The sequence below is a fragment of the Myotis yumanensis genome, unplaced genomic scaffold, assembly GCF_028538775.1.
Source record: "Myotis yumanensis isolate MYYU_CA2020_CCGP unplaced genomic scaffold, mMyoYum1.0.hap1 SCAF_17, whole genome shotgun sequence".
Taxonomy (NCBI): Eukaryota; Metazoa; Chordata; class Mammalia; order Chiroptera; family Vespertilionidae; genus Myotis; species Myotis yumanensis.
In genome coordinates, this window is record NW_027223768.1 from 9,930,935 (window position 1) to 9,950,515 (window position 19,581).

Here is a 19,581-nt window from a genome sequence, read left to right on the forward strand (position 1 = left end):
GTGGACACAGTGAGGGAGCTGACCTTTTGTTTTAAGAGAGAATTTTCTAGGCTGCCTCTGGGAAGCAGTGTTCTCTCCGCCTCTTCACAGACTTTTCTGTGAATCTGAGGTTTTCTCTCCTCTCTCCCTTTTTCTTCCTTTCACTGGAAAAAACACAAATGACCTCTAGAACCAACGAGCACCAGCCTTCCTACACCCTGGCAGGAGTTGGGACCACGTGGACTCACCACCGTTTCAGGAAAGCCTTTCCTTCCCTTTCCTTCTCTTTCCTCCCAGAAAGGGGAACAGAGGCAACTAGAGGTGGCTGGGGCATAGGAGCGACAGGCAAGGGATGGGGCTTCCTTCATCCTTCCCCTCTGGGGAGCGAGGCTGGGCCCATGAATCCTCCTCCTCCGGTCCACGTGGGCTCTCCACCCTCAGCTCTGCAGCTCCGCCTGCACAGCAGCATTGTACACGCCCACTCCTCCTCTCCTGCTGCTTCCTCCTCACCCCTAACCACATCCCAGCCCCAGGGTGGGCTGGCTCTGACCTACAAAGGCCTTTTTCTCAGCAGCAGCAGCAACAGGATCCCCTCTCCAAGGAGCCCCCAGGAAGACCAGAGACCCCATCCTGGAGCGGGGAGTGGAGGAGGGCTGGTGTGAATTCCTCAGCCGTGCAGGAACATCACACCCAGAGAAGCGGCAAAGCATATGCAGCCCCGTCCTTCATCCTGCTTCCTACACCTCACCCATCACCAGCCATCGATTCCCTTCCTTCCCACCAAGCCTCATGCCATCCCGCTCGATGCCCCCTCAAGAGGCTCCGTGCTCCCAGAAGGGCCAGTCGGGCACACACACTCCTCGGTCCAGAGCTGTCCCAGCAGGTGTCAGCCCTTCATGGCAGAAAACCAACCCATCCCTGAACGGGTGCCCCAAGTGTCTGGGGTGTAATGTTAAGTTCAGTTAGGTTTTTGTCCAGCCAGGCTCCTGGCAGCCCAATACGGGATCAGATAAGGGTACAGATGGGGACCTATGGGGCAGCCCGACCGTCTCAGCACCCCCCAAAGCCCCACCCCTGCCCCCTTCACCTGTAGAGACAGAGAAGTGTGCACTACCTCCAGAAGATGATCTGCCCCAGGGACGCCATGGCGAGGGAGGGTCCCTTCCCCCGTGCTGGTGCTGGGAGAATGCCGCTGCCTCTGCCCTCCTGGTGTGTGACTCACAGCCAGTGGGGCGCTGGTCTTAAATAATGAGCTCAGGCCGGGAGTGTGCGTGCAGCGGTGGAGGCTCAGGTATGAGGAAGCAGCGCTGCTGTGCAGACGTCCCTGCAGGCACGGAGGCTGCTGCTCCCAGCCGCCAGGGAGGCCAGGCCTGCGGAGCTGCCTTTCCAGGCCTTGACCTGTGACAGCAAAGCTTCCCAGACCCCTGCTTCAGGGCTGGTATTCCTACCCTCTGGGTGGGGGAGCGCCAGGGATGGAGATTTAATCTCCAAGTGAGAAAGCTCTGGGACCACTCAAGGAGTCAGGGCCATGCCGAGAAGCTGGAGGCTGGCGTCCCCACGCGGGGCCACTCGTGGGGGAGGGTCGTGCTGAGGGACCTCAGGAAGGTTGGGGGTCAGAAACGATGAATGCTGAGTTTGTCCCCCAAGACTGAGCTGGCCTCGGGCACAGAGACTGCCCAGCTGGTTTTATTCAGTGAAAGGGTGGTGGGGCCTGCCCTGCTCACCTCACAGCTATCTTGAGGCTCCAGAAAGACACTGAATATGCGCTGCACAGGAGCCGTTGCTGTTGGGTTAGGTTAGAACGGCTCGTCTTGAGGCATAAAGCTGGCTCCCTTCATATTGTGCCTCCCCCCGCCTGCCCCCGCATCCCCTGGAGGAAGCGGACCCGTATAGTAAACCTCCACCAACTGGCTAACCTGCTTGGAAAACGGCTGCCCCACATGCCACAGTGCCCCAGTCCCAAACCTGAACGTCTTTGCCCTCTACTGTCTCTTCCTCTCGCCCCAACATCCCCATGCTCCCCAAGTCTCCCAATTCTTCCTCCTCATATTAGTTTGCTCTGGCTCCCATAACAGAGTCCAGCAGACTGGGTACCTTAAACAACAGAAAGTTATTTCCTCACAGTTCTGGAGGCTGGAAGTCCAAGATGACAGTGTCGGCAGGATCAGTTTCTCCTGAGGCCTCTCTGCATGGCTGGTAGACGGCCATCTTTCCCGTGTTGTCACGTGGTCTTCCTCCTGTATGTCTCTGTGTCCAGATCTTATAAGCAGAGCAGTCATAGAGCATCAGAGCCCACCCTAATGATCTTCACCTTAATCACCTCCTTAAAGACTGTCTCCAGTACAGCCACAGTCTGAGGTACTGGCGGTAAGGACTTCAGCATAAGAATTTTTCCAGAGGAGGACGCAATTCTGCCCATAACACTCCTTTATGCCTCCCAAAGCCACCCCCTTCTCTCTGTCCCCACTAGTACCACCTAAATTCAATCTCTCATCATTTCCCATTTGAAGCAAATTATTAACGAGTCTCCTGTTTCATTGTCCTGCTCCCAGTCTGCCCCTACATGTGTCAGTCTACCCACTTCTGCTGGAACGATATTTCTAAAATGCAGATCTGATCAGTCGGACCACTTCCCAGGTTAAAGTGAGCCGTGGTTCTCCAGCGCCTGTGGCCTGGCCTCTGCCTACCTCTCCCGATTTCACTCTCCCCCTTCTCCCCTGTATCCCGGGCATGCTGCGCTGCTGTGGGTTTCTCCCGAACGTCACTCTCTGCCAAGCCGGTCTGCCTTTGTTCTTGTTCTATCTGCCTCAAATCCATCGCTCACCCATTTCTGGTTTTATGTAAATTCTATGGGAAACCTTTCGCCACCACTTGCATCTGACAGGAGCTACACTCTGGGCTCCCATGTGAACCTCGTGCCTACTTCTGTGGTCCTGCATGGTGCTTGTTGACTTGTCCAACCAGCCCCTTCACTAGACACTCTTTAGCAATAGAAAGGCGTCTTATTCGTTTTTGTATTTCACACCATAAGGCATGCATGGAGTAAGGGATCGTTAACATGTTTGTTGAATAAATGCACATTTTTCTTTCATAGCACACCATAATAGTCCTATTTCCTGTTGATGCATCTATCTCATCACTAGGCTGTGAGCTCCTAGAGGATAAAAACTATGCCTCATTCATCTTCGTGTCACCAAGTCCTAGCACCATGCCAGATACACAAAAATGACTTGGTAATGTTTGATGGATGGGCGAGCAGGGATCAACTTGGAGTGTAATCCATCAAACCCTTGTAAGCTGAGACATCTCGGAAACTGGATTGAGGCTATTAGATGCAGGAGAGAACAAGTTGCATATGAGATAGAGAAACAATTTAGGGCTAGAACAAAAAGTAAAGCAGATGTGTGAAACATACAAAATCTGTTTTCTCTTTGTCTTGGGGGAAGGGGCGGGAGGAGAGAGAGAGAGAGGGAGGGAGGGAAGGAGGGAGGGAGGGTGAGAGAGAGAGAGAGAGAGAGAGAGAGAGAGAGAGAAAGGAAGGAAGGAAGGATGGATGAAGGAAAAGGAGAGACTAAGTTAATGTTATCTGGAACCAAAAGGTCTTCTCATGAATTTTTTAAAAATGATTTAAACAGCCCACTCACCTGGAGCTCTATGTTCTCCTTGAATGTCTGTGCAGTCCCCTGTGCACTAGCCTAAAGTTTCCCCCGTAGCCTATCCTGGCTGATAGAAGAGCATCTGTTTACGTGTGGAGCTTTGCACTTTTCATAAAAGGCTAGGGAGCTCATGTGATCCTTTCCATAACCCTATGGGTTGTGTTTTACAAATGGGAAACTGAGTCTCAGAGATGAAGAGATTAGTCAAGGTCAATGATTTCAGTTTCCCCAGACCTACTTGCCTGTGTGTACAGACGGGAGCATAGTAATGAAAATAACAAAGATCTCACCAGCTCTTGAACCCACCTCCTAAGGTAGAACCTCCGGCTGTCGGCACTTTTACCTTTGAGGGTCTCAGGACAGTTTACAAAGGTTCTCAGAAAAGCAAACTGGAAGATTCTTTACACTGAAGGCTCCCAAGGAATCATGCCTTTGTGTCTGTACTAAGCCTTTGTGCAGTCCCCTCCCACACTGACTCTGGGCTTGACCTTGGGACATGAGCACGTGTGATGTAAACAGAGGCCTGAAAAGGACATGTGCACGTGGGCTTTGCCCTCTCTGGCTGCTGAGGACTCTTCCACCACCTTGTGATAAAGCGTGTGGAGCAGAGATGAGTGTCCCCTCCATAACCAGGCCCTTGGCCACCTGACAGCTAACTGCAGCCACGTGAATGACCCTGGATGAATGGAAGAACCACCCAGCTGAGCCCAGCCCAAATTACTGACCAGCATAGTCATGGGCAAGTAAATGGATTGTTGCTTTGAGCCACTACTTTGGGGTGTTGGTTACATAAACAATAGTTACACTGTCCTTTCATTTTACTCTGCTCCAAGTTTCTCTGAGGGTCACTGCCTCTGAAGTCACTTCAGATGAGACCTCACATTACTACCATTGCTGGGAGCCTCTACGTGAACCCTAGTACCTGTAGCAAAAGTGTTCTCTTGCTTCCAGATTGGAATGGTGTTCCATGGAGCTCCCAGCATGCTAAAACATTTACACACACACACACACGTACGCACGCACACACACACACGCACACGTGCGCACATACACATGCACACACACTAATGCCTCAGAGTTTAAATTAAAAAAAAAAAGGTTTATTGTTGAATCTGCCTGCAGGAAGGAAATAAAGAGAGCCCTCACCTGCTGAAAGCAACGACTACACCCACACCGCGGGGCCTTTTCATCAATATTTCTCTAGTGCACTCTGAAACCTGCTCTGAGAAACACCTTGTAGTTAGCGAGGCTTTGGAACCTTACGATACTCTGCTAGAGCCGAAGAAATGCCGTAATACTCAGCCCAGCTGGGAAGAGCAGACCTTGTGGTCTTAACACAGCACATTTCAAAAAGGCTAATTGAAAGGGAAGTTGACATCTTGTAAAATATTCAGGAGCTGTCATTTTGTTTCAGACTTTGACTTTCTTTGGCCAGTAGCTAGAGCTCTGTTATTGGGAAGGGACTGATTGCTTCATCCGCAGACAGGCCGGGGACCACTATCCAGGCAGGTGCCATCCTTGCTCTCCATTCCCCTCCCTCATCCTTCAGCGAAGCCCTCAGGTATGGACTCCTGGCAGCCCTGCCCATCAGTTCACCTGTTCACAAGTTGGTGGGACCCCTGGTGCTATCACAGGGCCACAATGTGCTGGAGCCTGCATGATCTGGTCAGCGGACTCTAGATTTAATACTGTCCCACTCTCACGTTCATGGAAGACCTTACCAGTTGACCATGGCTCTCTTTCCTGCTAGTCTAGTGTTGCTCTAGAAACCCTTTCAAAATAGCATCCAGACAGCCCCTAGTAAGCAATTGGAGATGTTCCCGGTATTAGTTTGCTAAGGGCTGCTGTAACAAAGTACCACCAACCGGGTGGCTTAAGCAGCAGGCATTCATCGTCTCACAGGACTGGAAGCCGGAAGTCTGAAATCACAGGGTTAGTTTCTTTTGAGGGCTGTGAGGGAGGGATCTGTCCCAGGCCTCCTTCCTTGGCTTGTAGATGGCTGTTTTCCCCCAGTATCTTCTTAGCATCTTCCCTCTGAATGTGTCTGTGTCCAAATTGCCCCTTTTTGTAAGGATACCAGTCATACTGGGTCAGGACCCATCCTAGTGACCTCATTGTAACTTGACTACCTCTGTAAAGACCCTGTCTTCAAATTAGATAACATTCTGATGTACTAGGGGATTAGGGCTATAATATATTTTTGGGGGGAGACACAATTCAATCCATAACAGTCTGTGGGTGAAGCCTGTTCCCCCTCCCTTTCTATACTCTGTTTCTCCAGACTACATGCGTGCCTTCTGCTCTGAGCAGAATAAGAGGAGACCTGGGGGAGAAAGGTTAGGGGTGGGGCTGTTTTGGCTCTGACATGCGTAACCCCAGGCCAGTGACGATATTCCGGACCCAGCTGTTGAGATGAGGTCCCCAGCCTACTTCAGACTCCATGTGTGGCCTTTCCCAAAGCTGCACATTAACAGAAAGGACAATGATGGAAGATTGAAATGTTGGTCCCAAATATTTATCGTTCCTCCTCAGAGGAGGATTGTACTTCTCTATCCCGTTGGCATCAGGATTGGTTGTGTTACTCACTTTAACCAGTGAATGTGACTGAAAGGGACACGTGTCACTTTTGAAGGCAGCTGTAGGAGGCACGGTGTGCGTGGTCATGGTCTCTCTCCTGCGTGGGAAAGGCAGTGTTAAAGATGGACGGGGGCTCGTCAGCCTGGGCCCTAGAGTAAAGCTGACACGGAGCAGAGCTTATGCTGAACCACGATGGACATGTGGCATGAGCTTGAAAGAAACCTTCCTTGCTAAAGCTACTAAGATTTGGGAGCTGTTTGTTATTGGATATAACTTTGCCTCTCCTGTCTGATATAACAACCTTCCCAATAGAAGAGGGCCGTATGTTAGTTAGAAATGTAAGTGTGAAGTGAACACAAGGATACATTCCAAATGGGTCAGCGTTTAAGTGTAATTAATGAGGCACAAACGTACTAGAAGAACAATAGGACTTATTTCCTTTAAAATTTTTTTTAAAAAATCTTTATTGTTGAAAGTATTATACATGTCCCCTTCTTTTCCCATTGACCCCTTCTAGCCTGCCCTCCCACCCCCACCCCCACCCCCCACCCCAGGGCTTCAACCACCCTATTGTCTACGTCCATGGGTTATGCTTTAAAATTTTTTAAAATTAATTTTTAGAGATAGAGAGAGAAGCATCAATTTGCTGTTCTACGTATTTATGCATTCATTGGTTGATTCTTGTATGTGCCCTGACCAGGAACTGAACCTGCTGTGACCAGTGTTGGCACCCAGTTCTCATCTTTGTCCCTGGTGTGGTCACAAGATATCCCACACATTCCAACATAAAGTCTGAGGTTGCCATTGAACAAAAGGATCTAGTTACTTAAGAAATAGTGGATCCACTTCTAGTATAAGGACGGGGAGACAAGACTGTTTTAGAAGCATATGAGGAAGTTGCTATTCAGCTTGATTAGGTTGTGCAAACAGAAATTGGTTAGCTGTCAGGAAAACACAAGGCCAAGCAGGAATCTCAAGCTGGAACTGTGGTTTCAAGTGACTCCTTTTTTGTTCTCAGAAATCACAACCTTATTTTCTTTTTTCCATCAGAACCAAGTCTGGTGACTTCTGCCAGGGCCTTGTAAATCATCCCTTACCCAACAATAAAACCCATCGTTGTTTATTTCTCAGCTGGCCATTCATGAACCACAGGCAAACAGACTCCTAGCTTACTCAGCTAATGTCATTCTCTTGCTGGTGGAAGTGAGGTCCTTTTATGGGATCATAAGGATAGAATTCCGAGAGACCCACATATGGGAGGTTGTGGCGTGGTAAGATTTATTTGAGTGGAAATACAGGCTGCCCCCAGGTTCCTGATATCTCATCTCTTCCATCCCGCAATGGAAAAAGTCCAGCCTTGTCTTCATCAAGCCCAGAACAAAGACCAGTGTGCAGAGATTCTGTGCCTTATGAAAGCTTAGTCCTTTGGCGCCTGCGCAGTCTGCGTGGGCCCCAGGTGGCTGCTAGACCTACATGTGTACACAAAACATACAAGCAAACAGGGTGAGCATGTTAGAGAGAGAGAGAGAGAGAGAGAGAGCCCTTCTTTGTTAACCTGATTATGTTATCTTGGGCTTGGAAATACCAAGCACCCTTTCAAATGAACCAATCAACTTCCCAAGCTTTTGCAGGCTGGTGCTGGTTCCCCCCCACCCCGCCCCCGCCCCCCCCAACCAATCTCTTTCCTAGGTCCTTGGGGATACTGTGTCCCCTATCCAATTGGATCCTTTTCCCAGCTGGCACTCCATCTTAGTTCCTACTGCGCTTGCCTCAAAGTGGAAGTGCTTCCCCTTGCACCATGTTGACTTCTAATGGGTATGTGCCAGCAGAGGACTTTCTCCTGTTTTCAGTCCTCCCCCATGATGCCAGCTTCGGGGGATTAGGTTCCAAGGGTGGAGGACCTGGGGAGTGAGTGTGTGACGCGGTAACTTCCTAGGGAAGCAAGCGTGTGCTCACTAGTTGATTATACCTAAATAATACCCGATTTCCTTTGCTCCCTTCCTTTATTAATATCTAGCTACCAATGCTAACAATTCTTCTTTGCAGGGGTTACAATTAGGTGAGAACTGCCACTTGACCAAGCACCTGGGTTGGCCAGTGGCTCCTGTTGCTGTTCATTAAATAAGGGGGGAAACAGGCATCCTTTGAGGAGCCCTGGCCAAAGATCTAGGGGGTCATTTAAGAGGCCTGGGGGCTGTGTGTTTTACCTCTGACATTGTTGGGTTTTACCTTTGACACTGATCTGATGTGTGACCTTGAGGAAGGCCTTTCACCTTTCTGTGCTCAGTTTCCTCATCTGTAAGGTTACACTAGTGAAGATCTTTACACCTATTTGATTCTAAGCGTTTAAAACCAGGGACTCAGCTACCTGCTCCGCTGATTTCTCCTGCGAGAGGTGTGTTTTTTTCTTTATATATTACACTCTGTTTCCCAAATACAATGGACAGTGTAATAGCTTGGATGATTGGATTTACTGGCTCATTACAGTTTTAGAAATAGAACAAGTCACTTAGAACTCTTACTAATCGCCCCCTTGAGGCTGATAGAATCAGTGGGTAAAGCGGCAACACTTTCCTCTTTTAAGATTTAACTTGAAACTCACACGTGGTGTGGCATTGGAGGGATTAATGTGCCATGAAGATGCCAACTCTAAGTACCAGAGGAGAGGAGAGAGGATTGTTGACCCCACGGCCCAGGATTTCGTACATCTGAGCCCTTGACCTACTACGACCTCTTAGCCAGCCAGACGCCTTTCCTCCTGCTTGGCTCTGCCAAACCTTGTCCCTTTTTCAAGGCTTCAGGAGCTTCTCCCGCGTGGCCTTCAACCTTTCTCCTCACCCCCTAGCTGGAAGGGGCCCCCCTCTCTTTCCCTCTATAAGCACTACTTTGCGTAACACGCTGCTCTGTTCCGTGGGTGCTTGTGTCCAGGCTCCATTCTGGAGGGCAGGGGTCACATGGTCTGCAACGTTATCTCCCATAGAGCACACACACCAGGCAGGCACATGGAGGACACGGAGCATGAGGATTCACTCGCCCGGTTCTCAGTTCCTCCCTCTGTTGCATGGCCTGAACCCTTACCCCATCTGTTCTGTTCTTGAATCTCAATAAGTTCACCTTTTCAACCACTTTCTTAAGTGCTACTGAGGGGGTTAGACACAGGGGCCTATTTACCACTTTAACAAAGAGTGATAAATCACAGAATAGTGACTAGACCAGCCGTGGGCAAACTACGGCCCGCGGGCCGGATCCGGCCCGTTTGAAATGAATAAAACTAAAAAAAAAAAAAAAGACCGTACCCTTTTATGTAATGATGTTTATTTTGAATTTATATTAGTTCACACAAACACTCCATCCATGCTTTTGTTCCGGCCCTCCGGTCCAGTTTAAGAACCCATTGTGGCCCTCGAGTCAAAAAGTTTGCCCACCCCTGGACTAGACAATAGAAGACACTGTGATGTGCCTCTCAGATCTCCCTTCAGAAATGAAGGAATTTCCACCTCAGAGCCTCCTCCCCAAGGAACCTAACCTGCAGCAGTACCTACTATGTACCAGAAACTATTCTAGGTTGTGGCCTTAGAGTGGTGAACAAGACCAGGTTCTTGCTCCAATGGAACATTCATTCTGTTGGGAGGAGACAGACAATAAGCAAATGCAGACAAAAATCAAAGGGGGTAATGGACAGAATATGGGAGTTGGAAAGTGACTCAGGAAATGAAGGATGAATATTATTCTTTTTACATAATATCAGCCTGTGTGTGCTTTATTGAAGCCGTCATGCTCAGGCCTTGAACATATACTTCCGAAGTGGTTAGTGTTGCTCCATTTGCCGCTGCTTCTTGGTCTTCAGGTTCTTTTCATGCTTCTTGAGCCAGTGGCACATGGGACCCCTTTTCTTGGGCCCTAGATGCAGGGGCTTGCATTTCTTGCCCTTATAGAACTTCCCGAGTAGGAGCAAAGTCTCAAGTAGGCAGGAGGGGATGGGATGCAGTGTACAATTGGGGGAGTCAGCTGTAGTTTGGAGCCAGGGGAAGCTGTCCTTTGTGATAAATGGGAAGAAGCAAATATGAGAAAGCTTGCAAGCGGGGGTGGTTCCCTTTGTTGTGGGAGTACGTGGTTCTCCTCAGATTAATTCTGAGGAGAATATCAATTGCAATGAAAATGTTTGAGGTCTTTGAAAAGAGAAGAAAGTGTAAAATGCTTGTCCATAACATTCACTGTACATGCTATGTGCCAGGTACCATTCTAGGCTCTTGAAATAGACCAGCTCACACTCCAGTGAATTTACTAGAGTAATGCATTCAGATTGCCCAGCAGCGCTTAGGATCCACTTGAGATTTGGAATCAAGACTATAAATGAAAGTGGTCACCCGATTGAGTATTGGTCAGTTTCTTGAAGGCGTTGTTGAATGGTCAGTGTAGGAGAGGAAAAACTTTTCCTCTATCCTCTTAGGTTTAGTTCCCCAGAGACTGCTAATTAAACTGACAAAAGACAAGTTAACAGGAGAAGGTTTCATTTTGCATGAAAGGGGGTTAGACACAGGGGCCTATATGCCACTTTAACACAGTGATAAATCATGGAGTGGTGACTAGACAATGGAAAGGTGGGGGTAGTTTGGGCTTCTAGGGACAGTAAATTGTGGGAAGGTGACTAGGAAAAGTATGGTAGCTAAAGGTTGCTCAGTAAGGTTTGTTATGCAAACTCAAGGTACTGCTTGCTGTCTTCAGTGATACCAGTCATCTCCAGTGATTGAAAGTGCTCTCTTCGTGGTGCTGGAGAAGGAGACACCTTTACAAAGGGAAATTTATGCCCTGCTTTTAGGCAGTAAGGGGGAGGCAGACAGTTTCTCCTATGTCTATTTCTTAATTGTCCTCAGCTCAAGATAACCCTTAAACCAAAGTGGCATGTTGTGGAGTAGGAGGTCCTGATTTCCAATAGAGAAGTGTCTAGAACATATGAAATAGAAATAGATATATTAAACAGGAAAACCAACGCTTTAGAATGCTTCTCTAAAACTAATGAAAACCCAATTTTATCCCTCCACCTCCTACTGCCTCCTTCTCATATCCCCATTGCCACTGTTGTAGTTCACGTTCTCAGTTCTCAGCTGGACTACCCCATTCGTCTCCTAACTTATTTCCCTTTTCCATTATTTTCTCCCCGTAAGCCTGTCTATAAACCTTGTTAGATTACGTATTCGTAGCTCTACCTGTCAACGTGTCACTTTCCAACTCAGAAGCTGAGTTTCTCAATTCCTGTAAGATAAGGTGTAAACTAATTTTGCTGTTCAATGCTTTTTAAAAATCTGGTTCCCAAGTTACCTGTGCCATTCTTGTATCCCCCTCTTCCCTTACTGAATATCGTGTTCCATTTAGACTAATTTACTCGATGGTCCTTAGCCATTGCTTTTTCTTGATATTCATCATGCTCTTCACTTGGAGAGCTACAGCCTCTCTGCCTGTCTCAGCTACCTCTTGTGCTGCTCAAGTAGCATGGACTGCACAAGTAGCGTCTCTCCCTACTCCCCCACCCCATACCGCCTAATGCCACCAATTGTTTCTATTACTCCTTTAGCTCTTACATGCTCCTAAATTGATAATTATCTTTTATGTGTCTATTCCCTACCTCCTCAGCTAGATTATAAACTCTCAGCAAACAGAAGCCATGCCTCATACTTCTCTGTCTGACTCTCAGCAGTTTTGCACTTGGAAAGTCAACCCTTTTTCAGCATTTAATTTTGTATGCTGACTTAGAGGCAAAAATCATTCCACCAGGGAGCCGTCACGTGACGCCTCTGATTGGTGGTTCCAATTAACAGGACGCTCACATGAGAAGCCACCCCCCATTTGTTTTCACTTCATTAGGAAATTCTTTGTCCTATGACCCATTAAGTAAAGCAACTTTGAAAGCAATTTAATTAAAACACTGTGATTTTTGCAAGATTGCCAAAATTTCTCGAACTATCTCTAGGCAAAACTATGGCGTATAAAATACAGTATTTTCCGATATCACCGTAGCAGTGGAGGAGCCCAGCAGCTCAGACTTATTCGAAGATGAAGTTCTGAGAATTTCCTCCCACATTGTTGAGGTCACTTGGCTGCTAGATAGATTTTGCAAATGAGTCTTAAGGTCCAAAAGCTGTAGCATAAAAATATAATAGCAACCTGGGTGTGCTGACACAGCCCCAGCAATTAAAGTTAAAACCAGCAATTACCACTTTATAGCATCAAAAGTAATTCATTCCCCTAATGAAAAGTCACCCTCTTTGGAGCTAAGTCTTTTCTGCACTGAGAACTGTCATTTTCCCAGCAAAGATTTATTGAGAGCTTACAATTCACCGAATTGCAGTAAACAAACAATACAAAGAAAAATAATGCCTGGTTCTTTACTCAAGGAGTTAGTCCACTAACGGGGCAGGTAATATAAGGTTATTAAACTCAAGTTCAGGTGCTCGGGGAGATGTGTACATTGGAAAGAGTGGTAATACATAGGAGGAGGGCTGTCTTGGGTGGAAGGGGGAAGAACAGGCCAAGAAAGACTTCAAAGAGGTTGTCTTACAAGATGCGCAGTTGGCCCTGGCAGGGTGGCTAAGTTGGTAGGCCATACATCAAAAGATTGCAGGTTCAATTCCTGGTCAGGGCGCATACCTAGGTTGCAGGTTTGATCCCCGGTCAGGTTGCGTATGAGAGGTCTCCGATTGATGTTTCTCTCTCCCTCCCTCTCTCTCTAAAAATCAATAAATAAACATATCCTAGGGAGAGCATTAAAAAAAAGATGCTCAGTTGGTTGGTAGCACCTCAATAAGCTAAACATAAAATAAACATATGATTTAGCAAGCCCACTCCAAAGTTTATGTTTGCCCCCAAATTGAAGCAGGTGCAAACATAAACTTTGTACACAAATATTCATAGCAGCACTATTCACAATAGCCAAAAGGTTAAAACAACCCAAATGTTCATCAATGGATGAATGAATAAGCAAAATAAAATATACTCATACAATGGAATATTATTTGTCCATAATATGAAATGATGTGCTGATATGCTACAATATGAACCTTGAAAACATTATGTTAAGTGAATGAAGCTAGACACAAAGGCCACAAATTGCATGATTCTATCTATTTAAAATGTCGAGAAAGCAAATCCATAAGACAGAAAGCAGATTAGTGGTTGCCAGAAGATTTGGGGGGGAATTGAGAAGTAACTGCTTAATGGTTTCAGGGTTTCCTTTTGGGGTGATGACAATGTTCTGGAACTAGGTACTGATAATGGTTGCACAATTAGTGAATGTACTAAATACCACTGAATTGTACCCTTTAAAATAGTTAAAATGCTAAATTTTATATTATGTAAATAATAATAATAATAATAATAATAATAATAACCGACACAGGGAGACAGAACATTGTAGGAAGAGGCAACAAATGCATGTAGACCTGAAACCGCCTGGTGGATAACTTTAAGAGATTTGATGTGACTGGTGCCAATTGCATCTCCTAGTCATTGCGACAACCATAGTGTCTCCACACATTTTTATAGTCAGGAACGGCTGACTTAGACCTTGGGAACTTTCTAAATTACATGTAAATACCCCCTCTTGATTGCCAGGATATTTAAATTAGAACTTATTTCCAAGGGAGGATCTTAGCCATTTGATATGAGGTCATTAAAAACAGGCGAGGCACTCCTCTGGCTTGGTATTAGCTGCACTACTATTAAGTCTGCATAGAGTAGGCAGCTTGATTGATTAAAAGTCATTACTCTATTAGATACGGCATGTACTGAAATTCAGGAAATTTTATTAGTCTATGAGCAGGAAGATAGTTTTTATGTCAAGACATAAAGTCTATGATATTTTATTTAAAGGTAATTTTATAGCAACAGAGATTTGGAAGGTAGCCTTGTTTTATGAGATACTTTAATGTAGTGGGCCACTCTGAAAAAGATTAAATGTTACACTTTTGAACTACTTTTTTAGGTTTCTATCCACTAAGTGATAATGGATGCTGTTGATTGGGTTGGGGAAAGCCTTCTGAGATCATATTTTCTGATCAAATTAGTTCAAAGAGAGCACAGGTGGAAGGGAAACCAAAGTTTGCTTTTGCTTAGAAACACACTTCCAGGAAGGGCAGGCAACTTCTTGCCGGTGGGATTGGATTCTTTCATGGATTATCAAGGAAAGCTTCCAGGAGACCCACGCATGGGAGGAGTGGCGTGGTAAGATTTATTTGGGTGGAAATAGAAGGCTGCCCCCGGGTTCCCCGTGTCTCATCTTCATTTGTTGTGCCATGGAAAAAGTTTAGCCTCGTCGTCATCAGGCCCAGAAATAGGCCTGTGTCCAGACACTTTGCGACATTGGTTCAGTCCATGTCTCTGTCCCCATCGGCTAGCTTAGTCTGTTTTCCTGGCCGTGCTCCAGCTTGGTCTACCCGGCTGCCAGGGCACAGGCGGCTGCTAGGGTCACATGGTTGCTATGGAGAAAGAACATGTGAATAAACAGGGCTAGGGGTGTGTGTGTATGTGTGTGTGTGTGTGTGTGTGAGAGAGAGAGAGAGAAAGAGAGAGAGAGAGAGAGAGCGCGAGCGCACTTTGTTTTGTTAAGCTTGGATTATAGTACCTTGGGCTTGGGAAGGGCCAGGTGCTTCTTCAAAGTAGCTGATCAATTTCCCAGTCTTTCCCATAACCAATCCATTTCCTAGATCCTCCAGGGTTCTATGTTCCTTATCCAATCCGATCCTTTTCCCAGACTAGACACTCCCCGTTATGGTCACTATCTTAGTTCCTACTGTGCATGCCTCAAAGTGGAAGTACCTCCCTCCGTGCCATTTTGGCTTCTAGTGGGTATGCACCCAGCAGAGGAACTTCCCCATTATTGTTCTATCCCTAACCCCAGTAATGACCAGTTAATGGTCCTTGCTGCCCACATCAGGGACTGAGAGGTCCCCTGGGGAGTGACTGAAGCTGCAGCCTCCTAGCGAAGCAGGCTTATGCTTCCTAGTTGATTATGCTTCTTAATGTCCCTTTCTCTTTGCTCCCTTCCTTTATTAATATCTAGCTACCTACACTAACGAACACACTGACGTATCAGTGGGAAAGTGGGTTCAGGCTCCTTTGAAACACTTTACGTCACCAATTCAGCTTGAAAACAGCACCCACTCCCATTCGTCCCTGGGCCTTGTTAAGGTATGGCTTTGTCAAATTGCTGTACTCCCTTTTTGATTATTAGGATATCTAAATTAGAACCTTTTGAAAATGGGTGGCAAAGAATGGGAGAAAGGAGGGAAGAAAAAAGAGAGGGAGAAAGTTGGTCAAGCAACCACAATTACTGGTACAAATATATATATCCTCATAGATAAAAACACTATTTCCTTTTAACAAACACTACCCTCATGGATCCAAACCCCCACAAATGTGTAAGCACAAATACATCTACGCATACATACTCCCACAGACGGCCCTATAAGAGATTGGAAAAGAATCATTCAGCACATAATTGAAAAGTTAGTATGGGTAGTGCACACAGGCAGGCTAAAGAGCCATCACAGATGGTGATTTAAGGAAAAATTAATTCATTAAGAAAAAGTGGGGTGGGGGATGGGATACCCACAGGGAAGGGCTGCATAGCATGGAGCCAAGGGGATATTGGGTGGATGATGGCAGCACCCAGGAGCTGGAGTTTCATCCGTACATGTAGTCACTTGCGGGAAGCTTTTGTCATCAGTGGGTTTGGGGGCTGAGGTGGTGGCCTGGGAATGTGGATGGATGCAGGTGTGCGATCAGGTGTCTTTAGGACAGTTTCAATTCCTTATGTGGTCTGACTCCTGGTGTTCAGCAAGATTTTCCTGGTCTTTTGTTCTCCTGTGGCAGGCAGCTTACAAATGGCCATTAAGAGTTGTATTACCCTATACTCCTAATAATAATTATGGTGCTTCCTTTAGGGATCAGCCATTATTCACTTGTCCTAGTACCACCCTGGACACAAGCTCCTCCTCTCTGTCGTCTGTATCAGCTCAGCCACGCCAAAGTCCACTCTCCACTGCTGACTTTCCTAATTGCCACTGCACACTATTATCTCCTGGCTCCGAAGCCAAGTTCCTCCATGCCCCTGACCTGGTTAATAACCCCACCCTCCACCTCATCACCCAGCAACCTCTCAGTTATACCACCTAATGGCTTTTCCCTCGCTTCAACTTCTTAGTTATTTTGCAGCACTGAATCTTTCAATAATCTCCCAAGAAATGTTTGTTATGAGCTTACGATGTTCCTTACGAGGCGTTAGGAACCAAGACAAGTAAGACCCTGAAGCCCCCTTTTCCTTAGTTTCCAATGTGGGGGAGGGAAAAGTTTCCCCTCTCAGATCTTCTGGATCATCTCAGAATTAAATTGACATGAGACGGATTAACAGGAGAAAATAACCAACTCACCACATATGTTCACATTAGGGATTCTGCAAGAACATGGGACCCGGAGGACAAACGAGGTGGTTGAGGCTTATATGCCATCTTATAAGTGGAGGAGAAATGGGGCTGGTGGTTTGGACTTCAAAGCGGAGGAAGGCAACTCACAGGAAGATGAGAAAGAGCAAACATGTGGTAAACAAATTCTTGTCAGGCCACCCAGAAACAATGGGACACAGAGAGGAGTCTAACAAACAGGCTTTGCCAGATTTTTCCCTGTCAGCCACACGTAATTCATATATGCCAAGGTGAATATGCTAAAGTGAATTGCTAAAATGAATCGCTACTAGTACAGTGAATGGCTCCTTTCCATCTGAATTCCTTTCCCCATTGAAAGAAGCACCAACAACAACGGGGAAAGGAATTTTCCATCTGAATTCCTTTAGGCAGGTTTTTCCATCTGAATTCCTTTAGGTAGGTAAGGGGGAAGGTCAAAGGTTCTGAGTCTTTGTTTCTTAAAAATAACCAGTTTAAAATAATCAATATCCCAAAAGGCATATTTGGGGGGTAGAAAACTTTGGCCCCCCTCACTGTTCACACCAGTCTCATATGGTTCAAGCATCTCCATTTCATTAGAATCACTACAGTCATTATTGAGCTAGTATCTGACTGCTTTCTAAATCACTCAGTTTATCCCTGTCACTTCCTCTTTCTAAAATGACTAGAGGCTGGATGCACGAAATTCGTGCAAGGGGCTCTGCTCTTGCAGCCTTGGCTTCATCCGGAAGGTTGACTGGAAGGACGTCCGGAAGGTCATTTGGCTGTCCGGTCTAATTAGCATACCACACTTTTATTATTATAGATTGTTACCGGACTAAAGGCATTTGTTTCAAAGCCCAGTCAAATTCGAGCAGGAGTTTGCAGCCAAGAGAGTAAGGGTTTATTGTTTGAGGAAATGATGCTAGGCCTGGCGTCACAGGTAAGCTGGTGCTTAAAGACCTGGCTCCCTGATGGCTTCTAGGGGATGGGTTGTATAGGGGACAAGAGTGTTAGGGTCATGATTTCTATTGATTGGTCAGCGCTAGAGTAGGGGTAGTTGATCATTGCAGCAGCCATGGTGTCACTTCGTCTGGTTTCTCAAGGATGTGGTCAGTGGGGTCGTTCTGGAGCCAAAACACAGCTGAGGCCTAGATGCCATCTCTACTTTGGCTGAAACCCTGTCTCTGTGGTCAACAGGCTCAAGGCTTTGTTCTTAAGATTATTTGATGCTGACCAGAACCTTGTTGTCCTGAGGGCTTAATGATTGACAGAGTGGACGTGCAAGAGAGGGGGAGGCAGTAAGTCAGGGTGCTCTTTGGCAGGACAAGGCCAGTTTGAATCAAAAGGAAAGGAGGAAAGGTCACATTAAAGAAATGAAGTTTCTGCTCCGTTACACCATCCATCAGTGGTTTTCCATTCCCTCGCATCACTTTAGGTCCTGCCTCTAACAGGGGTCAGTTTATGCACCCATTTCTCCAGGGAATGTCTCTTGTCTCAGCTGGGTGCCCTCTCCCCCTCCTTTGTTGCCCAAAGAACTCTGTCATTTCTTTCAGTACTTATTCATTTTACCTTTCTCAGAGTTATTTATTTATATGTCTTCTTTCCTGTAATTCATGACTTCCATGAGTGCAGGAAGTGTGATTTATTGTGTGCTCCATGGGACTCAGCCCAGTAGTTGGTACTCAATAAATGTTTGTTGAATGAATGATTGAGCTCGAGTTTGATTCAAAATATACTTTATCATTCTGTTTTTTTTGTTTCTCCTCCATTAGTTAAAAAGGAAACCCACAATACATTTGTTTAAAAAATTTGGATCATTTATTTCTGCTGAGAGAAGAACACTGATAGTCAAGTACTGACATTATTTGTGATAATGATCAGTTTAGATATTATATTGAAATTTGAAAACAAATTTATCATAATCAAGGAACATAAAACCACTTACTAATTATAACAAAGAGCAAAATAACCTTTGAGTCCTCAATCATGGTCATAAAACAGGATTCGAAATTAATGCAAAGATAAGCAACCCTTCGTGAATATTTGATTTATAGAATAATTTAAGCAAGAAGGGGGAGTTGACATTCAGAATTCCACCCTTTAAGGTAACTTTTTCTTGTTCTCTAGTTGGGAACAATGTTGTCTTCTCTTAGGCAGATATAAAGCTTGCATGAATTGGGTAGCTGGGACCATCTGCTCACAATTGTCCCCAACACTGCAGGTCTGTGTCTACCTCCGGGCTGAGGAAGATATATTCACAGCATTCTAGCAGGAAACACGAAATGGGTATTTCCCCCCCCAAAAATGAGGCTATAAATGAGGCTAAATAGATCAAAGTAAAGTTCTTAATGGCTCTCTTATATTATATTTTGGGTTAAATGGCTCTTGGAATCAAGCCTGGTACCTAACCATAAAATCTTAATGGTCTGGGCAATTGCATTTTGAAACCCCCTCTTTCTGTACATTTTTAGCAGCTGGGAAAAGTCCTCTCCTGTTCTTACTCAGTCCTACTGACCTTGCATCATGGCTGTCTGTCCTGTGGTCTCTGTCCTGGGGGGAGTTCCTGGGGGGTCTGGAAGAGTTCACAGGTAGACACACCATTTGCTGATTCTCACTTAAAACCCATGCCAGTGGCATTTGTTAGAAAGTAAGAAAAATAATAAAAAAATGAAACTGTACGTGAAAGGAGACATTGAAGATGATTCTTGAAATATTTTTTTTCCTGAGATTTATTGCCATTAGATTGTATTCATTTGTTCAAAGTACAATTTATTTCTTACACAATTCACCCAAAACCTACTCCGCATCCTCATCTGCCTGGAAATCATAAACACACAAGGTTGGAGGAGCCCTGGCGATCGTCTGGTCCGGTGCCCTCATTTATCCTACAAACACAGTGAAATTGCTTCGGTTTTATCTTTATCGTAAATTCT

The 19,581-nt window shown here is 45.9% G+C and overlaps 1 protein-coding gene and 1 long non-coding RNA gene across 4 annotated transcripts in view; one reads left to right on the forward strand and one right to left on the reverse strand.

The window, feature by feature from the left end:
• VTCN1 (V-set domain containing T cell activation inhibitor 1) overlaps positions 1-1,193 on the reverse strand; it is a 33,725-nt gene extending 32,532 nt beyond the window's left edge. For both annotated transcript variants that reach the window (XM_070396485.1, XM_070396484.1), the window contains exon 1: positions 1,094-1,193. In XM_070396485.1, coding sequence (XP_070252586.1) covers positions 1,094-1,125 — 32 coding nt within the window. In that variant the 5' untranslated portion in view covers positions 1,126-1,193. The remainder of the gene's footprint in view (positions 1-1,093) is intronic.
• Positions 1-19,581, forward strand: part of LOC138995784 (uncharacterized) — an 80,551-nt gene that overhangs the window by 49,134 nt on the left and 11,836 nt on the right. The window lies entirely within an intron of this gene.